The 24,528-nt window shown below is 39.8% G+C and overlaps 1 protein-coding gene across 2 annotated transcripts in view; it reads right to left on the reverse strand.

Annotated features, from left to right (window-relative positions):
* The window catches only part of LOC115153806 (high affinity cationic amino acid transporter 1), a 53,679-nt gene extending 31,587 nt beyond the window's left edge, over positions 1-22,092 (reverse strand). Inside the window, exons 1-3 of one of the 2 annotated variants that reach the window (XM_029699399.1) lie at positions 21,772-22,092; positions 15,153-15,340; positions 1,150-1,332 (exon numbers count right to left, since the gene is read on the reverse strand). In XM_029699399.1, the coding sequence (XP_029555259.1) occupies positions 1,150-1,332; positions 15,153-15,339 (370 nt within the window). In that variant the 5' untranslated portion in view covers position 15,340; positions 21,772-22,092. Of the gene's footprint in view, positions 1-1,149; positions 1,333-15,152; positions 15,397-21,771 lie in introns of both variants that reach the window. The other variant, XM_029699398.1, reaches the window with a different exon arrangement.
* Positions 22,093-24,528: the final 2,436 nt, after the last annotated feature.

A 24,528-nucleotide genomic window follows, 5' to 3' on the forward strand; every position in this document is an offset into this window, starting at 1 on the left:
ACTCTCATCCCAACACTCATCCCAACTCTCTACCCAACTCTCTACCCAACTCTCTACCCAACTCTCTACCCAACTCTCATCCCAACTCTCTACCCAACACTCATCCCAACTCTCTACCCAACTCTCTACCCAACTCTCATCCCAACTCTCATCCCAACCCTCTACCCAACACTCATCCCAACTCTCTACCCAACTCTCTACCCAACACTCATCCCAACTCTCTACCCAACTCTCTTCCCAACTCTCTACCCAACACTCTACCCAACTCTCTACCCAACTCTCACCACATATGAAGCAAGTGTGTGATCTAACAAAAAAATCTCTGTCTTCACACTGAGTATACAAAACATTAGAAACACCTGCTCTTCCCATTACACAGTCTGACCAGGTGAATCCAGGTGAAATCTATGATCCCTTATTGATATCACCTGTTAAATCCACTTCAATCAGTGTAGCTCAAAGGAGACAGGTTAAAGAAGGATTGTAAAGTCTTGATAGAATTGAAACATGGATTGTGTATGTGTGCCATTCATAGGGTGAATGAGCAAGACTATTTAAGTGCCTTTGAACGGAGTATGGTAGTAGGTGCCAGGTGCACCGGTTTTTGTCAAGAACGACAACGCTGCTGGGTGTTTCACGCTCAACAGTTTCCCGTGTGTATCAAGAATGGGTCCATCACCCAAAGAACATCCAGCCAACATGACACAACTGTGGGAAACATTGGGGTCAACATGGGCCAGCATCCCTGTGGAACGCTTTTGACTCCTCTGTAGAGTCCATGACCCTGATGAATGTATTTTGTAAGACGTTCTTAATGTTTTGTACACTCAGAGTATTCTTCAGTTTCATCGCCCAGCTTGTAGCTGATAAACATTTTCAAATGACCTGGTTAAAAAAAAAGGTAGACATAGCACCACAGATATTGAGATGAGCACGATGCAAGACTTTGCTCTTCTACATTCCTTCATACGGTGTCTGTGGCGCGCTTCTCGCTGCTACGGGACGGGACGAAAACAGAGGACAAGTTTAGCCTCTCTCTTCAACGCTCTTAGTTGCTGTGGAAATGAATCCGCTATGTGTTTACTTCGTGCATGCAGCAGCATCTTGCTCAGTCTACCTTTTAATAATACAAATGGCTGCCTGTCTCACCGATAATGTAAGAGAGGATGAGGTTCCATCCCGTAATGAAGGCCCAGAGTTCTCCCACTGTGACGTAGCTGTACAGGTAGGCTGAGCCCGTCTTCGGGACGCGGGCCCCAAACTCAGCATAACAAAGACCAGCCATCACAGAGGCCAGCGCTGCGATGAAGAAGGAGAGGACAATGGCAGGACCTGAGGACAGAGAGAGGGTTGGGATGATCATCAGATTGAATCAAATCCAGTGAATATACTCCAGCTTCCAGAGTAATGCCCACCCCCAGGATATTACTACTATATTACTAATATACTACCACTATACTACTACTATATTACTAATATACTACCACTATATTACTAATATACTACCACTATAATACTACTATATTACTACTATACTACCACTATATTACTAATATACTACCACTATATTACTAATATACTACCACTATAATACTACTATATTACTGATATACAACCACTATATTACTACTATATTACTACTATACTACCACTATATTACTAATATACTACCACTATAATACTACTATACTACTACTATACTACCACTATATTACTAATATACTACCACTATATTACTAATATACTACCACTATAATACTACTATATTACTACTATACTACCACTATATTACTAATATACTACCATTATATTACTAATATACTACCACTATATTACTAATATACTACCTCTATACTACTACTATATTACTAATATACTACCACTATATTACTAATATATTACTAATATACTACCACTATACTACCACTATATTACTAATATACTACCACTATAATACTACTATATTACTGATATACTACCACTATATTACTACTATATTACTAATATACTACCACTATAATACTACTATATTACTAATATACTACCACTATACTACTACTATATTACTAATATACTACCACTATATTACTAATATACTACCACTATATTACTAATATACTACCACTATACTACTACTATATTACTGATATACTACCACTATATTACTAATATACTACCACTATACTACCACTATATTACTACTATATTACTAATATACTACCACTATAATACTACTATATTACTAATATACTACCACTATAATACTACTATATTACTAATATACTACCACTATATTACTAATATACTACCTCTATATTACTACTATATTACTAATATACTACCACTATATTACTATTATATTACTAATATACTACCACTATATTACTACTATATTACTAATATACTACCACTATATTACTAATATATTACTAATATACTACCACTATATTACTAATATACTACCTCTATATTACTACTATATTACTAATATACTACCACTATATTACTACTATATTACTAATATACTACCACTATATTACTACTATATTACTAATACACTACCACTGTATTACTACTATATTACTACTATACTACCACTATAATACTACTATATTACTAATATACTACCACTATATGACTACTATATTACTAATATACTACCACTATAATACTACTATATTACTAATATACTACCACTATATTACTAATATATTACTAATATACTACCACTATATTATTAATTTACTACCACTATACTACCACTATATTACTAATATACTACCACTATATTACTAATATACTACTACTATATTACTAATATACTACCACTATAATACTACTATATTACTAATATATTACTGATATACTACCACTATATTACTACTATACTACCACTATAATACTACTATATTACTAATATACTACCACTATATTACTAATATACTACTACTATATTACTAATATACTACCACTATATGACTACTATATTACTAATGTACTACCACTATAATACTACTATATTACGAATATACTACCACTATATTACTACTATATTACTAATATACTACCACTATAATACTACTATATTACTAATATACTACCACTATATTACTAATATACTACCACTATATTACTACTATATTACTAATATACTACCACTATAATACTACTATATTACTAATATACTACCACTATAATACTACTATATTACTAATATACTACCTCTATATTACTACTATATTACTAATATACTACCACTATATTACTACTATATTACTAATACACTACCACTATATTACTACTATATTACTAATACACTACCACTGTATTACTACTATATTACTAATATACTACCACTATAATACTACTATATTACTAATATACTACCACTATATGACTACTATATTACTAATATACTACCACTATAATACTACTATATTACTAATATACTACCACTATATTACTAATATATTACTAATATACTACCACTATATTATTAATTTACTACCACTATACTACCACTATATTACTAATATACTACCACTATATTACTAATATACTACTACTATATTACTAATATACTACCACTATAATACTACTATATTACTAATATATTACTGATATACTACCACTATATTACTACTATACTACCACTATAATACTACTATATTACTAATATACTACCACTATATTACTAATATACTACTACTATATTACTAATATACTACCACTATATGACAACTATATTACTAATATACTACCACTATAATACTACTATATTACGAATATACTACCACTATATTACTACTATATTACTAATATACTACCACTATAATACTACTATATTACTAATATACTACCACTATATTACTAATATACTACCACTATATTACTACTATATTACTAATATACTACCACTATAATACTACTATATTACTAATATACTACCACTATAATACTACTACATTACTAATATACTACCACTATATTACTAATATACTACCACTATATTACTACTATATTACTAATATACTACCACTGTAATACTACTATATTACTAATATACTACCACTATATTACTAATATACTACCACTATACTACCACTATATTACTAATATACTACCACTATATTACTAATATACTACCTCTATATTACTACTATACTACCACTATACTACCACTATATTACTAATATACTACCACTATATTACTAATATACTACCGCTATATTACTAATATATTACTAATATACTACCACTATATTACTAATATATTACTAATATACTACCACTATATTACTACTATATTACTAATATACTACCACTATATTACTAATATACTACCACTATAATACTACTATATTACTAATATACTACCACTATATTACTACTATATTACTAATATACTACCACTATATTACTAATATACTACCACTATATTACTAATATACTACCACTATACTACCACTATATTACTAATATACTACCACTATATTACTAATATACTACCTCTATATTACTAATATACTACCACTATACTACCACTATATTACTAATATACTACCACTATATTACTAATATACTACCTCTATATTACTACTATACTACCACTATACTACCACTATATTACTAATATACTACCACTATATTACTAATATACTACCGCTATATTACTAATATATTACTAATATACTACCACTATATTACTAATATACTACCACTATATTACTACTATATTACTAATATACTACCACTATATTACTAATATACTACCACTATATTACTAATATACTACCACTATACTACCACTATATTACTAATATACTACCACTATATTACTAATATACTACCTCTATATTACTACTATACTACCACTATACTACCACTATATTACTAATATACTACCACTATATTACTAATATACTACCGCTATATTACTAATATATTACTAATATACTACCACTATACTACCACTATATTACTAATATACTACCACTATACTACCACTATATTACTAATATACTACCACTATATTACTAATATACTACCACTATAATACTACTATATTACTACTATACTACCACTATATTACTAATATACTACCACTATATTACTAATATACTACCACTATATTACTAATATACTACCACTGTAATACTACTATATTACTAATATACTACCACTATAATACCACTATATTACTAATATACTACCACTATACTACCACTATATTACTAATATACTACCACTATACTACCACTATATTACTAATATACTACCACTATATTACTAATATACTACCACTATAATACTACTATATTACTAATATACTACCACTATATTACTAATATACTACCACTATATTACTACTATATTACTAATATACTACCACTATATTACTAATATACTACCACTATATTACTAATATACTACCACTATAATACTACTATATTACTAATATACTACCACTATATTACTAATATACTACCACTATATTACTAATATACTACCACTATAATACTACTATATTACTAATATACTACCACTATATTACTAATATACTACCACTATATTACTAATATACTACCACTATAATACTACTATACTACTACTATACTACCACTATATTACTAATATACTACCACTATATTACTAATATACTACCACTATATTACTAATATACTACCACTATATTACTACTATATTACTAATATACTACCACTATATTACTACTATATTACTAATATACTACCACTATATTACTAATATACTACCACTATATTACTACTATATTACTAATATACTACCACTATATTACTACTATATTACTAATATACTACCACTATATTACTACTATATTACTAATATACTACCACTATATTACTAATATACTACCACTATAATACTACTATATTACTAATATACTACCACTATATTACTAATATACTACCACTATATTACTACTATATTACTAATATACTACCACTATATTACTACTATATTACTAATATACTACCACTATATCCTGCTATATTACTTTCCTGAACCTGCGACCAAAAACAAGCTACATATGGACAATACCAAAACAAATGATCTAATGATTCTGTCTCTTCACAGCAAAATATGCAGAGCTGGGATGTTTTCTATCACCCCATATACAGTACCAGTCAGAAGTTTGAACACACCTACTCATTCCACGGTTTTCCTTTTTTGGTTACTACATGATTCCATATGTGTTATTTCATAGTTTTGATGTCTTCACCATTATTCTACAATGTAGAAAATAGTACAAATATAGAAAAACCCTTGATTGAGTAGATGTGTCTAAACTTTTGACTGGTACTGTATATGCGTATAACATTCTATTTGTTGCAATAATTTTGTATAATAATTTAAATGGAAAAAAGTTTTGAATCGGTGTCATTTTGTGTATCAGATCATAAACCATGTGCCATGGAGTTGGTACATTACATTTCCTCCCAACTATTTTGCAACTTGTATGGCACAGCTGTTTTTGGGTCCTTAAATGAAACTGGTGTACTTTTTTATTTATCACAATTTTCTTTAGCCAATTTTGCTCTTTAATGCCGACAGACAGGTTCCTTACCTACTCCCTCTTCCACTTGCCTCCTCCATTTTTGCTGTAATGCTGCAATGCGCCAATCAGTTGGTTTTACTTTTGGATAGAGCAGATATTTTCATATATTTTTGTTAGCTGCTTGTGTGACATAAGTCCACCAATCCTATTGATTATATTATTTACATATTTATACATTATACAGTTGTAAATGTTTTTTCTCTCAAAAATAATTGATAGTATATTTGAGTTGAACCATAATATTTGTTGTAATATTTGTTCTGTTTTTTTTTTCTTCCTTTGGATTAAACTGAAATTGCAACCAGCTTTCTATAGCTTGTTTTAAAAATGGTGATATTTTGGAGATTTTTTTCATTTTAAAATAACTAAATGTGAGAGGTTGTTATCTGAATAAAGGGAAAACACGGGGTAAGCCGTTCTTACTAATATGCTACAGAACCAGTTTGGATTAAATAATATGTTTTTGACTCCGCCAGTACAGCGGAGTCAATCACCACCTTCCGGAGACACCTGAAACCCCACCTCTTTAAGGAATACCTGGGATAGGATAAAGTAATCCTTCTAACCCCCCCCCCTTAAAAGATATAGATGTACTATTGTAAAGTGGTTGTTCCACTGGATATCATAAGGTGAATGCACCAATTTGTAAGTCGCTCTGGATAAGAGCGTCTGCTAAATGACGTAAATGTAAATGTAAGACTGAAGCCTTTAGTGAGAGGTCCAATGCTTTAATATTTAATAATTTCTGCCCTCCGAATTCGTATTCATTATATAAATAGGCGTGTTTAATTTTGTCTGGCTTGCCGTTCCAAATAAAGTGGAATATTCTTTGCTCATAAAATTATTAAAACTAATCGTTAGGTGTAGGCTGGGCCATAAGTAAATTGGTTAACTGCGACATGACTAAAGAATTAATCAGGGTGATTTTACAACTAATAGACAAGTGTTGTCTTTTCCATGGTAGCAAGATTTGATCTAATTTGGCTAACTTTCTATTAAAATATATTGTAGTGAGATTATTTATTTATTTTTGGATATGAATACTGAGTTTGTCCACTTGTATTTTTTTGTGAATCAACATGTAATATGGTGTACTTCAGTTGTAATCCAGAGAGGTTAGAAAAATTATCTAGATCCTATATGAGGCTGTGTAGGGATCTAAATTGAGGATTTAAGTGAACACATCAATCGTCAACACCTTTGTTTTTAAGCCCTGTATTTCTAGCCCCTTGATGCTACTGTTGGATCTAATTTAACAGCTAACATTTCAATGGCCATAATAAATTGATATGCTAAAAGTGAACAACCTTGTTTTACTCCTCTTGACAGTTTAATACTTTCTGAGAAGTAGCCACTATTTTACACCTGTGGTTACTATACATAACTTTACCCCATTGTGTACGAGATTCTCCAAAATCAAAATATTCCAGGCAATTACGTATATATAAATTCCAGCTGTACTTTATCAAAGGCCTTTTCAAAGTCATCTATGAATACTAGGCCTGGTTTCACAGATTATTCATAGTGTTCTATTGTTTCCAATACTTTAATTGAATCTTTATTTAACTAGACAGTTAAGAACAAAGTCTTATTTACAATGACGGCCTACCGGGGAACAATGGGTTAACTGCCTTGTTCAGGGGCAGAACGACAGATTTTTACCTTGTCAGCTCGGGGATTCGATTTAGCAACCTTTCAGTTACTGGCCCAAAGCTCTAACCACTAGGCTACCTGCCGCCCCTACATTTGTAACGTTCGTCGTAGAGAGACCAAGGTGCAGCGTGGTTTGGGTTCGTCATATTTATTTCCTTAAATGTGAACCAGCAAAAACAATAAACAACACAACGAACGAAAAGCTAGGCGTGCAAACACATGCAACACCAAGACAAGATCCCACAACTGACTGTGGGAAAAAGGGCTGCCTAAGTATGATTCCAAATCAGAGACAACGAATGACAGCTGCCTCTGACTGGAAACCATACTAGGCCAATCAAAGAAAAAGACAACATAGACATACAACACATAGAATGCCCACCCCATGTCACACCCTGACCTAACCAAACAGAGAAAACGGCTCTCCCAGGTCAGGGCGTGACAGTATTCTAACCACTAGGCTACCTGCCGCCCCTACACTCTAACCACTAGACTACCTGCCCCCCCTACACTCTAACCACTAGGCTACCTGCCAACCCTACACTCTAACCACTAGGCTACCTGCCGCCCCTACATTCTAACCACTAGGCTACCTGCCGACCCTACACCTTAACCACTAGGCTACCTGCCCCCCCTACACTGTAACCACTAGGCTACCTGCCCCCCCTCCACTCTAACCACTAGACTACCTGCCGCCTCTACACTCTAACCACTAGGCTACCTGCCGCCCCTACACTCTAACCACTAGGCTACCTGCCCCCTTACACTCTAACCACTAGGCTACCTGCCGCCTCTACACTCTAACCACTAGGCTACCTGACGCCCCTACACTCTAACCACTAGGCTACCTGCCCCCCCTACACTCTAACCACTAGGCTACCTGCCCCCCTACACTCTAACCACTAGGCTACCTGCCCCCCTACACTCTAACCACTAGGCTATCTGCCCCTCCCTCCACTCTAACCACTAGGCTACCTGCCCCCCCTCCACTCTAACCACTAGGCTACCTGCCCCCCCTACATTCTAACCACTAGACTACCTGCCCCCCCCTACACTCTAACCACTAGGCTACCTGCCCCCCCTACACTCTAACCACTAGGCTACCGGCCCCCCCTACACTCTAACCACTAGGCTACCTGCCGCCCCTACACTCTAACCACTAGGCTACCTGCCCCCCTGCACTCTAACCACTAGACTACCTGCCCCCCCTACACTCTAACCACTAGGCTACCTGCCCCCCCCCCTACACTCTAACCACTAGGCTACCTGCCCCCCCTACACTCTAACCACTAGGCTATCTGCCCCTCCCTCCACTCTAACCACTAGGCTACCTGCCCCCCCCCCCCACTCTAACCACTAGGCTACCTGACCCCCCTACACTCTAACCACTAGACTACCTGCCCCCCCTACATTCTAACCACTAGGCTACCTGCCCCCCCTACACTCTAACCACTAGGCTACCTGCCCCCCCCTACACTCTAACCACTAGACTACCTGCCCCCCCTACATTCTAACCACTAGGCTACCTGCCCCCCCTACACTCTAACCACTAGGCTACCTGCCCCCCCTACACTCTAACCACTAGGCTACCTGCCCCCCCTACACTCTAACCACTAGGCTACCTGCCCCCCCCCTACACTCTAACCACTAGGCTACCTACCCCCCCTACACTCTAACCACTAGGGTACCTGCCCCCCCTACACTCTAACCACTAGACTACCTGCCCTCCCTACACTCTAACCACTAGACTACCTGCCCCCCCTACACTCTAACCACTAGGCTACCTGCCCCCCCTACACTCTAACCACTAGACTACCTGCCCCCCCTACACTCTAACCACTAGGCTACCTGCCCCCCCCCTACACTCTAACCACTAGGCTACCTACCCCCCCTACACTCTAACCACTAGGGTACCTGCCCCCCCCCTACACTCTAACCACTAGACTACCTGCCCTCCCTACACTCTAACCACTAGACTACCTGCCCCCCCTACACTCTAACCACTAGGCTACCTGCCCCCCCTACACTCTAACCACTAGACTACCTGCCCCCCCTACACTCTAACCACTAGACTACCTGCCCCCCCTACACTCTAACCACTAGGCTACCTGCCGCCCCTCCATTCTAACCACTACGCTACCTTCCGCCCCACTTGTCTTATATTATCCCTAATGTATAGTCCATGTAAAAACCTGTCTGATTAGGATGAATAATATCTGACAGTACTTTTTTAATTCAATGTTCTCTACATTTTGTAAGAATATTTGCATCACTACACTGACGTGTAAGGGGTCCGCAGTTTTTTTTTAAAATGGACTGGATCTTTATATTTACCACCTGGGTCCTGTTACAGTAATAGAGAAACCAGATCTTCTTGCTGAGTTACTGATAGTCTGCCATTTTACAGGAGTGGTTAAAACATCCTATAACACATGATATACCTCAACTGCTATGCCACCCAGTCCTGGAGTTTTCCAGGACTTAAAGACTTTAATTGCATCAAGAAGTTCCTCTGTATTTTGGCCTTCATATGTCTTTCTCTCCAGCTGTTCATTTTACATTATTAATAGAACAAAAATCCTTACAGTTACTCTATGTTGTTGTCTAAGGTCTCTCTTGTTGTAGTGTTGTGTTGTCGCTCTTGTTGTAGTGTTGTGTTGTCTCTCTTTATGTAGTGTTGTGTTGTCTCTCTTTATGTAGTGTTGTGTTGTCTCCCTTGTTGTAGTGTTGTGTTGTCGCTCTTGTTGTAGTGTTGTGTTGTCTCTCTTTATGTAGTGTTGTGTTGTCTCTCTTGTTGTAGTGTTGTGTTGTCTCTTTATGTAGTGTTGTGTTGTCTCTCTTGTTGTAGTGTTGTGTTGTCTCTCTTTATGTAGTGTTGTGGAGTCTCTCTTGTTGTAGTGTTGTGTTGTCTCTCTTTATGTAGTGTTGTGGAGTCTCTCTTTATGTAGAATTGTGTTGTCTCTCTTTATGTAGTGTTGTGGAGTCTCTCTTTATGTAGTGTTGTGTTGTCTCTCTTTATGTAGTGTTGTGGAGTCTCTCTTTATGTAGTGTCGTGTTGTCTCTCTTTATGTAGTGTTGTGTTGTCTCTCTTTATGTAGTGTTGTCTCTCTTTATGTAGTGTTGTCTCTCTTTATGTAGTGTTGTCTCTCTTGTTGTAGTGTTGTGTTGTCTCTCTTTATGTAGTGTTGTGTTGTCTCTCTTTATGTAGTGTTGTGTTGTCTCTCTTTATGTAGTGTTGTCTCTCTTTATGTAGTGTTGTCTCTCTTTATGTAGTGTTGTCTCTCTTGTTGTAGTGTTGTGTTGTCTCTCTTTATGTAGTGTTGTGGAGTCTCTCTTTATGTAGAGTTGTGTTGTCTCTCTTTATGTAGTGTTGTGGAGTCTCTCTTTATGTAGTGTTGTGTTGTCTCTCTTTATGTAGTGTTGTGTTGTCTCTCTTGTTGTAGTGTTGTGTTGTCTCTATGTAGTGTTGTGTTGTCTCTCTTTATGTAGTGTTGTGGAGTCTCTCTTTATGTAGTGTTGTGTTGTCTCTCTTTATGTAGTGTTGTGTTGTCTCTTTATGTAGTGTTGTGGTGTCTCTCTTTATGTAGTGTTGTGGAGTCTCTCTTTATGTAGAGTTGTGTTGTCTCTTGTCGTGATGTGTGTTTTGTCCTACATTTTTATTTAATAAAAAAAAAAGTAATCCCAGCCCCTGTCCCCGCAGGAGGCCTTTTGCCTTTTGGTCGGCTGTCATTGTAAATAAGAATTTGTCCTTAACTGACTTGTCTAGTTATTTAAAAAAGGGGGAAAAAAATAAAACATACAAAAATAATAACTAAGCATTTACTTCAGTTAGTGGAGGAGTCCGAAATAAAAACACATGCTTAAAGTACTTTGCTTACTTTTCCAAAATACCCTTTGATGAACCATGGATGAGTCCGTCATTTGTAACCCTTATCTGTAAATTATTTTTGGTTCCATTTCTATGTTGAAGATTCAAAAATAATTTAGTGCATTTTTTCCCCATATTCCATCCTGTTCGCTTTATGTTTTATAATATATTACACTTGATCTTTCTTGAATAAGTTACACCTTTTCTTTTAAGTTTTTCTTTAACTTATTCTATACCTCTCTGGTACAGTTATTATTGTTATCTATATGTACCGTTAGCCGTCCATTCCCTTGGTGACAGGAAATCTTTTGACCTAAATAGTTTTGGTTTTAGAGATGAGTATTGCAGTTTGTGGCCTCTAAAGGCACATTTAAAGTGTCCCGTACAATAAGGGATCTGCTGTGTTGGAAAAAAAACTGTTATATATTCTTCTGTCCTGGTTAATTAAAAACAAGATGTCATCTAGTAGGCTTTGATAAAAATGTCCAATATCCTCGCTCTCGCGGAAACTTTGTAAGAGTAATGTGTTTACCAATTATTAATTAATTATTTGATGGTCTGACCGCATTCTGTCCCCTATCAACACTTTTTAAAACCAGCCCTTTTCCCATACAACTTTGTCTAAAGGTGCTGAATGAGTTTCCTGTGAACAATATATATTATATTCCTTATTTCACCACTTACTTCACCTCAGTTGTACTCCATCTAGTTATTATTCCTACAATTGACAAATAATATGCATAATAATATAAGCACTTCTATGAAGGATTGTTACCCATGACAAGGTGTACTACTACTATACTACTCTAAACGACTACAGTACCACAACTATTATACTACTACTATACTACTACAGTACTACTACTATTATACTACTACTATACTACTATACACTACTACTATACTACTACAATTATACGACTACCATACTACTACTATTATACTACAACTATACTACTACTATTATACTACTACTATTATACTACAGCTATACTACTACTATTATACTACTACTATACCACTCTACACTACTATCACTATACTACTACTATTATACTACAACTATACTACTACTATTATACTACTACTATACTACTACTATTATACTACTACTATACCACTCTACACTACTATCACTATACTACTACTATTATACTACTACTATACTACTACTACTACTATACTACTACTATTATACTACTACTATACCACTCTACACTACTATCACTATACTACTACTATTATACTACTTCTATACTACTACTAGTATACTACTACTAGTATACTACTACTATACTACTACTACTACTAATTTACTACTACTACTATACTACACTACACTACTACAGTACTACTACTTTTACACTGCTACTATACTACAATTATTATACTAGTACTATACTACTCTACACTACTACAGTAATACTAATATTATACTACTCTACACTACTAAAGTACTACTACAATTATACTACTCTACACTACTACTGCTATAATACTACTACTGTACTACTACTATTATACTATACTACACCACGCTGCTACAGTACTACTACTATTATACTACTAATATACTACAGTACTACTACTATTATACTACTACTACTCTACACTGCTACAGTACTACTACCAATATACTACTACTATACTACTCTACACTACTACAGTACTACTACTATTATGCTACTACTATACTACTCTACACTACTACAGTACTACTACTATTATGCTACTACTATACTACTCTACACTACTACAGTACTACTACTATTATACTACTACTATACTACTCTACAGTACTACTACTATTATGCTACTACTATACTACTCTACACTACTACAGTACTACTACTATTATGCTACTACTATACTACTCTACACTACTACAGTACTACTACTACTATACTACTACTACTCTACACTACTACAGTACTACTACTATTATACTACTATTATTATACTACTACTACTCTACACTACTACAGTACTACTACTATTATACTACTATTATTATACTACTACTACTCTACACTACTACAGTACTACTACACTTATACTACACTATACTACTCTACACCACTACAGAACTACTACTATTATACACTACTATACTACTAAAGTACTACTACTAATATTCCGCTACTATACTACTCTACACTACTACAGTACTACTACTATTATACTAGTACCATATTACTCTACACTACTACAGTACTACTACTATTATACTAGTACTATACTATTCTACACTACTACAGTACTACTACACTACTACAGTGCTACTACTATTGCACTATATGACTCTACACTACTACAGTACTACTACTATTATATACTACTACAGTACTACTAATATTATACTACACTATACTAATCTACACTACTACAGTACTACTATTATTATACCAGTACTATACTACTACTGCTACTACTATAATACTGCTGCTATTATACTACAACTATACTGCTCTACACTAATACAATTATACTGCTACTATACTACTCTACACTACTACAGTACCAGTGTTATTATACTACTACTATACTACTAATACTACTACTACCACTTCTACCACTGCTACTATTCTAAGACAGAACTACTAATGTTATACTACACTATACTACTACTACTACTATTACTACAGTACTACTAGTAAAAATAGTACCCTACTACTACTATACTACTACTAGTAAACTACTACTACACTACTACACTACTACAGTACTGCTACCGTTATACTACACTATACTACTACTACTACTATACTGTTACACTACTACTGCTACACTATGGCAGTACTAGTACTATTGTAATTCACCACACTAATACAACTACTACTATACTACTACTACTACTACTACTACTACAACTATACTGCTACACTACTACTACTACTACTACAGTACTACTACTATAATACTACACTACTAATACTATGCTACTACTAGTACTACAACTACTACTACTACTACAACTACTATACTATACTACTACAACAATACTACTACTACTACTATGCTACAGTACATTACCTGCATTCTCTCTGGCCACGGCCCCGGCCAGGACGTAGACCCCAGCTCCCAGAGTACTGCCCACCCCCAAAGCCACCAGGTCGAAGGTGTTGAGACATCGGGACAGACGGGAATCTTCACTGTTACAGTCCACGACCTTGACACGCAGCAGCTGCTTCCCAAAGCCTAGCAGCTTCTCCAGGGCCATGCTGAGGGGTCACAGTAAGACGGAGGTCAAAGGTCAGAGGGGAGAGGTCACATACACCTGGGGGAGAGAGAGGATGGGACAGATGGACCAGGTAGAATGCTGATAAGAACACAGTAGCAGAACAGCAGACCTCCAAGGTAGGAAACACTGACTGTTTACATGATCCTCCTGTAACTTCCCCCCTTTCCCCCTCTCTCCCCTCTTTCTCCCTACCCCCTTTCTTTCCCCCTCTCTCCCCCCTTTTCCACCTCTCTCCCCTCTTTCTCCCTACCCCCTTACACCCTCTCTCTCCTCTTTCTCTCTACCCCCTTTCCCCCTCTCTCCCCTCTTTCTCCCTACCCCCTTTCCCCTCTCTCCCCCTTTCCCCCTCTCTCCCCCCTTTCCCCCTCTCTCCCCTCTTTCTCCCTACTCCTTTCCCCCTCTCTCCCCCCTTTCCCCCTCTCTCCCCCCTTTCCCCCTCTCTCCCCTCTTTCTCCCTACCCCCTTACACCTCTCTCCCCTCTTTCCCCCTCTCTCCCCCCTTTTCCACCTCTCTCCCCTCTTTCTCCCTACCCCCTTACACCTCTCTCCCCTCTTTCTCCCTACCCCCTTTCCACCTCTCTCCCCTCTTTCCACCTCTCTCCCCTCTTTCTCCCTACCCTCTTTCCACCTCTCCCCTCTTTCTCCCTACCCCCTTTCCCCCTCTCTCCCCTCTTTCTCCCTACCCCCTTTCCCCCTCTCTCTCCCCTCTCTTCCACTGCAATATTATACAGGACAGTATCATGAAGGACTGAGACAGACACTAAACATACTATATATATTGGTATTCACTGAGGCAACAGTAGGCAAACAGAGAGGAAGAGGAAGTGACAGGACAACATACAGATGTAAACAGAGAGGAAGAGGAAGTGACAGGACAACATACCGAGATGTAAGTGAAGCTTATTTGATGGAAATAGAAGTTTCATAACAGTTAGGTTGTTAATAATAATCAACTGATACAAGTGGAAGCACGTGGCATCCAGTCAACTCTGAGAAAAACTACTTTAAATAGGACTTTTGCAAGTTGTTCATACGCCTGCTCCCGATGTGTTGTTGTGTTGTGATGTGTTGTTGAATTGTGATGTGTTGTGATGTGTTGTTGTGTTGTTGTGTTGTGATGTGTTGTTGTGTGTTGTTGTGTTGTTGTGTTGTGATGTGTTGTTGTGTGTTGTTGTGTTGTTGTGATGTGTTGTTGTGATGTGTTGTTGTGATGTGTTGTTGTGATGTTGTGTTGTTGTGATGTTGTGTTGTTGTGATGTGTTGTTGTGATGTGTTGTTGTGTTTTGATGTGATGTGTTGTTGTGTTGTTGTGATGTTGTGTTGTGATGTGTTGTTGTGTTGTCATGTGATGTGTTGTTGTGTTGTGATGTGATGTGTTGTTGTGTTGTTGTGATGTGTTGTTGAATTGTGATGTGATGTTTTGTTGTGTTGTGATGTTTTGTTGTGTTGTGTTGTGATGTGTTGTTGTGTTGTGTTGTGATGTGTTGTTGAATTGTGATGTGATGTTTTGTTGTGATGTGTTGTGATGTGTTGTTGTGATGTTGTTGTGTTGTGATGTGTTGTTGTGTTGTTGTGATGTGTTGTGATGTGTTGTTGTGTGTTGTGATGTGTTGTGATGTGTTGTTGTGTGTTTGGTTGTGGTGTGTTGTGTTGTGATGTGTTGTGATGTGATGTGTTGTTGTGTGTTGTGATGTGTTGTGTTGTGTTGTGATGTGATGTGTTGTGATGTGTTGTTGTGATGTGATGTGTTGTTGTGTTGTGATGTGTTGTTGTGATGTTGTGATGTGTTGTGATGTGTTGTTGTGTGTTGTGATGTGTTGTGATGTGTTGTGTTGTTGTGTTGTGATGTGTTGTTGTGATGTTGTGATGTGTTGTGATGTGTTGTGATGTGTTGTGATGTGTTGTTGTGATGTGTTGTGATGTGTTGTGATGTGTTGTTGTGTGTTGTGATGTGATGTGTTGTGTTGTTGTGTGTTGTGTTGTGGTTTGATGTGTTGTGATGTGTTGTGATGTTGTGTGTTGTGATGTGTTGTTGTGTGTTGTGGTGTGTTGTGATGTGTTGTGATGTGCTGTGATGTGTTGTTGTGTGTTGTGATGTGTTGTGATGTGTTGTTGTGTGTTGTGTTGTGGTTTGATGTGTTGTGATGTGTTGTGATGTTGTGTGTTGTGATGTGTTGTTGTGTGTTGTGGTGTGTTGTGATGTGTTGTGATGTGCTGTGATGTTGTGTTGTGATGTGTTGTGATGTGTTGTTGTGTGTTGTGTTGTTGTTTGTTGTGATGTGTTGTTGTGTGTTGTGTTGTGGTGTGTTGTGATGTGTTGTTGTGATGTGGTGTGTTGTGGTGTGTTGTGATGTGATGTGTTGTGATGTTGTGTGTTGTTGTGGTGTTGTGATGTGTTGTTGTGTTGTGATGTGTTGTGGTGTTATGATGTGATGTGTTGTTGTGTGTTGTGATGTGTGTACATCCGTATGTTTCTGTGTTTCACTTCTCTGTGTCCAATGTTTACATAAAGTTTGTGTTGAGTGGTTGGTAGGTGGGCTAGTCAGGGGGTTTCCTGTCCCTAGAGTGATGAAGACAGCACCAGGAGACCCTTTATAGGGATAAGAGGAGGTCGACCAGAATGATAATGTCTACAGGTAATAACAACACAACTCCTTTAAACTGGTAATAATAACACAACTCCTTTAAACTGGTAGTAATAACACAACAACACAACTCCTTTAAACTGGTAGTAATAACACAACTCCTTTAAACTGGTAGTAACAACACAACTCCTTTAAACTGGTAGTAACACAACTCCTTTAAACTGGTAGTAATAACACAACTCCTTTAAACTGGTAGTAATAACACAACTCCTTTAAACTGGTAGTAATAACACAACAACACAACTCCTTTAAACTGGTAATAATAACACAACTCCTTTAAACTGGTAGTAATAACACAACTCCTTTAAACTGGTAATAATAACACAACTCCTTTAAACTGGTAATAATAACACAAGTCCTTTGGGTGGGGGAGGGGAAGCTGAGGGGTGGAGAGGAGGTGGGTGGGGGAGGGGAAGGGGAAGGTATGGAGAGTAGGACAGGGGAGAGGAGAGGGGAGAGATATGCAGGGAGTGCTGGGTAAGGGGGGGAGGGAGGAGGTTTGGATGGGTTGCTGGGTGAGAGAGGGTAGAGGGGGGAGGGGGGTGGTTTGGATGGGTTGCTGGGTGAGGGAGGGGAGAGGGGGGGTTAGAGGGGGGAGGTTTGGATGGGATGCTGGGTGAGGGAGGGGAGAGGGGGGGTTAGAGGGGGAGGTTTGGATGGGATGCTGGGTGAGGGAGGGGAGAGGGGGGAGGGTAGAGGGGGGAGGTTTGGATGGGATGCTGGGTGAGGGAGGGGAGAGGGGGGAGGGTAGAGGGGGGTGGTTTGGATGGGATGCTGGGTGAGGGAGGGTAGAGGGGGAGGGTTGGATGGGATGCTGGGTGAGGGAGGGTAGAGGGGGGAGGGTAGAGGGGGGGGGGGTAGAGGGGGGAGGTTTGGATGGGTTGCTGGGTGAGGGAGGGTAGAGGGGGGAGGGTAGAGGGGGGGGGGTAGAGGGGGGAGGTTTGGATGGGTTGCTGGGTGAGGCTGGCATCCAGAAAGTGTAACCAGCCACAGCCACTAAAAGCAGTCCCAGGAACTAAGGATCAGGCTGTTCCTCTGATCCATTCCTCCCTCCATACCTCAGTGGAAAGTTCCATCCAAGAATGATGGAGCGGTGGAGGAGTGGTGGTGGGGTGGGAGAGAAGAGCTGGAGGGGAAGGAGTGACAGAGGGAGACGAGAAGGTGGAGGGAGAGGGGGAAGGAGAAGGAGTGACAGAGGGAGACGAGAAGGTGGAGGGAGAGGGGGAAGGGGAAGGAGTGACAGAGGGAGAGGAGAAGGTGGAGGGAGAGGGAGAGGGAGAAGGAGTGACCGAGGGAGAGGAGAAGGTTGAGGGAGAGGGAGAAGGAGAAGGACTGACAGAGGGAGAGGAGAAGGTTGAGGGAGAGGGAGAAGGACTGACAGAGGGAGAGGAGAAGGTTGAGGGAGAGGGAGAAGGAGAAGGACTGACAGAGGGAGAGGAGAAGGTTGAGGGAGAAGGAGAAGGACTGACAGAGGGAGAGGAGAAGGTTGAGGGAGAAGGAGAAGGACTGACAGAGGGAGAGGGGGAAGGGGAAGGAGTGGTGGTGGTATGGGTGGAGTTAGGGGTGAGGAGGGGGAGACGGGTGAGGGGTGAAGGTGGAGGGAGAGGGGGAAGGAGTGGTGGTGGTATGGGTGGAGTTAGGGGTGAGGAGGGGGAGACGGGTGAGGGGTGAAGGTGGAGTGGGTTACTGATCTCTGAGTTGTCACCACGGAGCGTTCAGTCTCTCAGATCTCACCGCCAGATGAGTAACTACTGCGACACACAGCGCTGTACACTAGCGACAATATACTTTATTGATCCATAGGAGAAATAAATGTGTCTTCTGCTTTGAATCAACCCCTCCCAGGTACAGAGCTTAGGAGATCCTCCCAGAGTGAGTGCTCGAAATCATTTTATTAACAATGAAATGTAAAAAAAATGTCAATGTATGAAGGAATTATACCCAATCTAAAGGAAAAGCCATGGCATACATCTTGGATGAACTTGCACCGCATCATAACACCGTACATACTGTACCCAATACACACCCTGCATACTGTACGCAATACACACCCTGCATACTGTACCCAATACACACCCTGCATACTGTACGCAATACACACCCTGCACACTGTACCCAATACACACCCAGCATACTGCACCCAATACACACCCTGCATACTGCACCCAATACACACCCTGCATACTGTACCCAATACACACCCTGCATACTGTACGCAATACACACCCTGCATACTGTACCCAATACACACCCTGCATACTGTACGCAATACACACCCTGCACACTGTACCCAATACACACCCAGCATACTGCACCCAATACACACCCTGCATACTGTACCCAATACACACCCTGCATACTGTACGCAATACACACCCTGCACACTGTACCCAATACACACCCAGCATACTGCACCCAATACACACCCTGCATACTGTACCCAATACACATCCTGCATACTGCACCCAATACACACCCTGCATACTGTACCCAATACACACCCTGCATACTGTACGCAATACACACCCTGCACACTGTACCCAATACACACCCAGCATACTGCACCCAATACACACCCAGCATACTGTACCCAATACACACCCTGCATACTGTACCCAATACACACCCTGCATACTGTACGCAATACACACCCTGCACACTGTACCCAATACACACCCAGCATACTGCACCCAATACACACCCTGCATACTGTACCCAATACACATCCTGCATACTGTACCCAATACACACCCTGCATACTGTACCCAATACACACCCTGCACACTGTACCCAATACACACCCTGCATACTGTACCCAATACACACCCTGCATACTGTACCACTACTAGACTGCCAATCATGTAAATGCGGAAGCCACGGTTATTCTGTTCAACATGTTGTTGTGTGATTATCAAGCTGAAACAGGGGTTCATCTTAAAGATCATTAACAACAGATTACACACATAATACATATTAAAATACCTAGTATTAATAATCACAACACACACGCACGCACGCACGCACACACACACACACACACACTCACACGCACACACACACTCACACGCACACACACACACACACACACACACACACACACACACACACACACACACACACACACACACACACACACACACACACACACACACAATACGCTTGTGGAATATGAACTGCATGACCCCGAGCAAACACACTGAACTCAGAGAGGGTTGAGCAACAGCTACCACCAGGACCACAGACTAACTCATGATATATTATGACACACCACGGACTACAGCTCTGTCACACCACAGACTACAGCTCTGTCACACCACGGACTACAGCTCTGTCACACCACGGACTACAGCTCTGTCACACCACGGACTACAGCTCTGTCACACCACGGACTACAGCTCTGTCACACCACGGACTACAGCTCTGTCACACCACGGACTACAGCTCTGTCACACCACGGACTACAGCTCTGTCACACCACGGACTACAGCTCTGTTCCTCAACACACAGGTTAACAGAACAAGGTCCTAAACCTACAGGTTAACAGAACAAGTTCCTAAACTCACAGGTTAACAGAACAAGTTCCTAAACTCACAGGTTAACAGAACAAGGTCCTAAACTCACAGGTTAACAGAACAAGGTCCTAAACTCACAGGTTAACAGAACAAGGTCCTAAACTCACAGGTTAACAGAACAAGGTCCTAAACTCACAGGGTAGCAGAACAAGGTCCTAAACTCACAGGTTGACAGAAGGAAAGCATGTACTCACTCACAACCAACCGCCAGGAGTTATACTTGAAAGAGAGGACGGAGAGAGAGGGAAAGAGAGAGAGAGAGGTGGAAGAGCGAGGGAGAGAGAGGGAAAGAGAAAGAGAGTGAGTGTGAGAGAGATAGAGCTAGAGAGAGGGGAAGAGCGAGGGAGAGAGAGGGAAAGAGAGAGTGGAAGAGCGAAGGAGAGAGGAAGAGAGACAGACAGAGAGCATAGTAGAGGGATCAGTAGGTATATCTGTTAACTCTATTCCTCCAGTGGAAGTGCTGGTGTTGTAGGGACCAGCAGCGTTCTAAAATAGAACCATGAGGAATCACATGGCAGCACAGCTATTCCAGGCAGCTAGCTAGCTCCTCTGACTGCGTGGCTAATGCTCCTCCCCACTCCAACACTGTCAATCTAACACACAGACAGAAAGAGGCATATATGCACACAGTCACAGACAGCTACACTGATTACTCACCCACTGACCCACATTTCTTACTCTCACAGAAATAAAAAGTACACGCACACAAATCTCACACAAACATGCTGTGTGCTGTCGTCGTCAGTGTTCTCTACACTTTCCAATCCCTCTGGAAGGCTAAAACAAACGATTAATGCTGCGTGTAGACCAGGCATGCAAAAAAAACTCATACCAGTCGGTATAGAATGCAAGAAAGAGGAGAGAATCATCTGGCCGGTGAAGTCCACAAACAAAACGGGAGAGCAACCTCTGTCTGGTGAAGTCCACAAACAAAACCGGAGAGCAACCTCTGTCTGGTGAAGTCCACAAACAAAACCGGAGAGCAACCTCTGTCTGTTGAGGTCCACAAACAAAACCGGAGAGCAACCTCTGTCTGGTGAGGTCCACAAAACCGGAGAGCAATCTCTGTCTGGTGAGGTCCACAAAACCGGAGAGCAATCTCTGTCTGGTGAGGTCCACAAAACCGGAGAGCAACCTCTGTCTGGTGAAGTCCACAAACAAAACCGGAGAGCAACCTCTGTCTGGTGAAGTCCACAAACAAAACCGGAGAGCAACCTCTGTCTGGTGAGGTCCACAAACAAAACCGGAGAGCAACCTCTGTCTGGTGAGGTCCACAAAACCGGAGAGCAACCTCTGTCTGGTGAGGTCCACAAAACCGGAGAGCAACCTCTGTCTGGTGAAGTCCACAAACAAAACCGGAGAGCAACCTCTGTCTGGTGAGGTCCACAAGCAAAACCGGAGAGCAACCTCTGTCTGGTGAAGTCCACAAACAAAACCAGAGAGCAACCTCTGTCTGGTGAAGTCCATTAAGCATATTGCATGTAACAGACCATTACATGACCTATAGTATTGTCAAGTAAGTTAAATGTTTCCAACATTTTTCAAGACTACTAAACAACAATTGATTTACAACCACAGAGACTTACAGCAAGTCACAAAGAAAACAGGAGCTGCCTCCACTATTCCAGCACCACTTCAACACCAGGAGCTGCCTCCACTATTCCAGCACCATGTCAACACCAGGAGCTGCCTCCACTATTCCAGCACCACTTCAACACCAGGAGCTGCCTTCACTATTCCAGCACCACTTCAACACCAGGAGCTGCCTCCACTATTCCAGCACCATTTCAACACCAGGAGCTGCCTCCACTATTCCAGCACCATGTCAACTCCAGGAGCTGCCTCCACTATTCCAGCACCATGTCAACACCAGGAGCTGCCTCCACTATTCCAGCACCACTTCAACACCAGGAGCTGCCTCCACTATTCCAGCACCACTTCAACACCAGGAGCTGCCTCCACTATTCCAGCACCATGTCAACACCAGGAGCTGCCTCCACTATTCCAGCACCACTTCAACACCAGGAGCTGCCTCCACTATTCCAGCACCACTTCAACACCAGGAGCTGCCTCCACTATTCCAGCACCATGTCAACACCAGGAGCTGCCTTCACTATTCCAGCACCACTTCAACTCCAGGAGCTGCCTCCACTATTCCAGCACCACTTCAACACCAGGAGCTGCCTCCACTATTCCAGCACCATGTCAACACCAGGAGCTGCCTCCACTATTCCAGCACCACTTCAACTTCAACATTTCAACATTTCAACATCAATAATCACCTACTGTCTGCTTAGTCTAATACACAGATAATTAAAATATACAAAAAATGATTTAGTCCAATCAATGCAAGTTAAATATGACGTGACTGTCCATGGTACTGATTTGTGTGTGTGTGTGTGTGTGTGTGTGTGTGTGTGTGTGTGTGTGTGTGTGTGTGTGTGCAAGTAGAAAAACATGTTGGCCCACCCTAACTTGTAGAGAAACAGTAACGCCATCCTCCTCTCTTTCATGTTGCCTAAACGGTCTATGACTCTGTCATACAGCACACACTTTTAGTTTTTGTTGTCCTAGGCTACCTGGCTAAAATACTTGCTCGCTAGCCTGTCTTCCCTTCATGGGAAACGATACACCAGGCCAGCTAGCTAACATTAGCCTTCTACATATTTAACATACATTCATGGGCAACGTTAGCTAGTTAACATTAGTCTTCTACATATTTAACATACATTCATGGGCAACGTTAGCTAGTTAACATTAGCCTTCTAGATATTTAACATACATTCATGGGCAACGTTAGCTAGCTAACATTAGCCTTCTACATATTTAACATACATTCATGGGCAACGTTAGCTAGTTAACATTAGCCTTCTACATCTAGCTACATATTGAACTTCCATCCTCTCAGGTCAGGGACACAATGTATGAATTAATGGTTGGATCAGAATCGC

The sequence above is a fragment of the Salmo trutta genome, chromosome 19, assembly GCF_901001165.1.
Source record: "Salmo trutta chromosome 19, fSalTru1.1, whole genome shotgun sequence".
NCBI classification, from domain to species: domain Eukaryota; kingdom Metazoa; phylum Chordata; class Actinopteri; order Salmoniformes; family Salmonidae; genus Salmo; species Salmo trutta.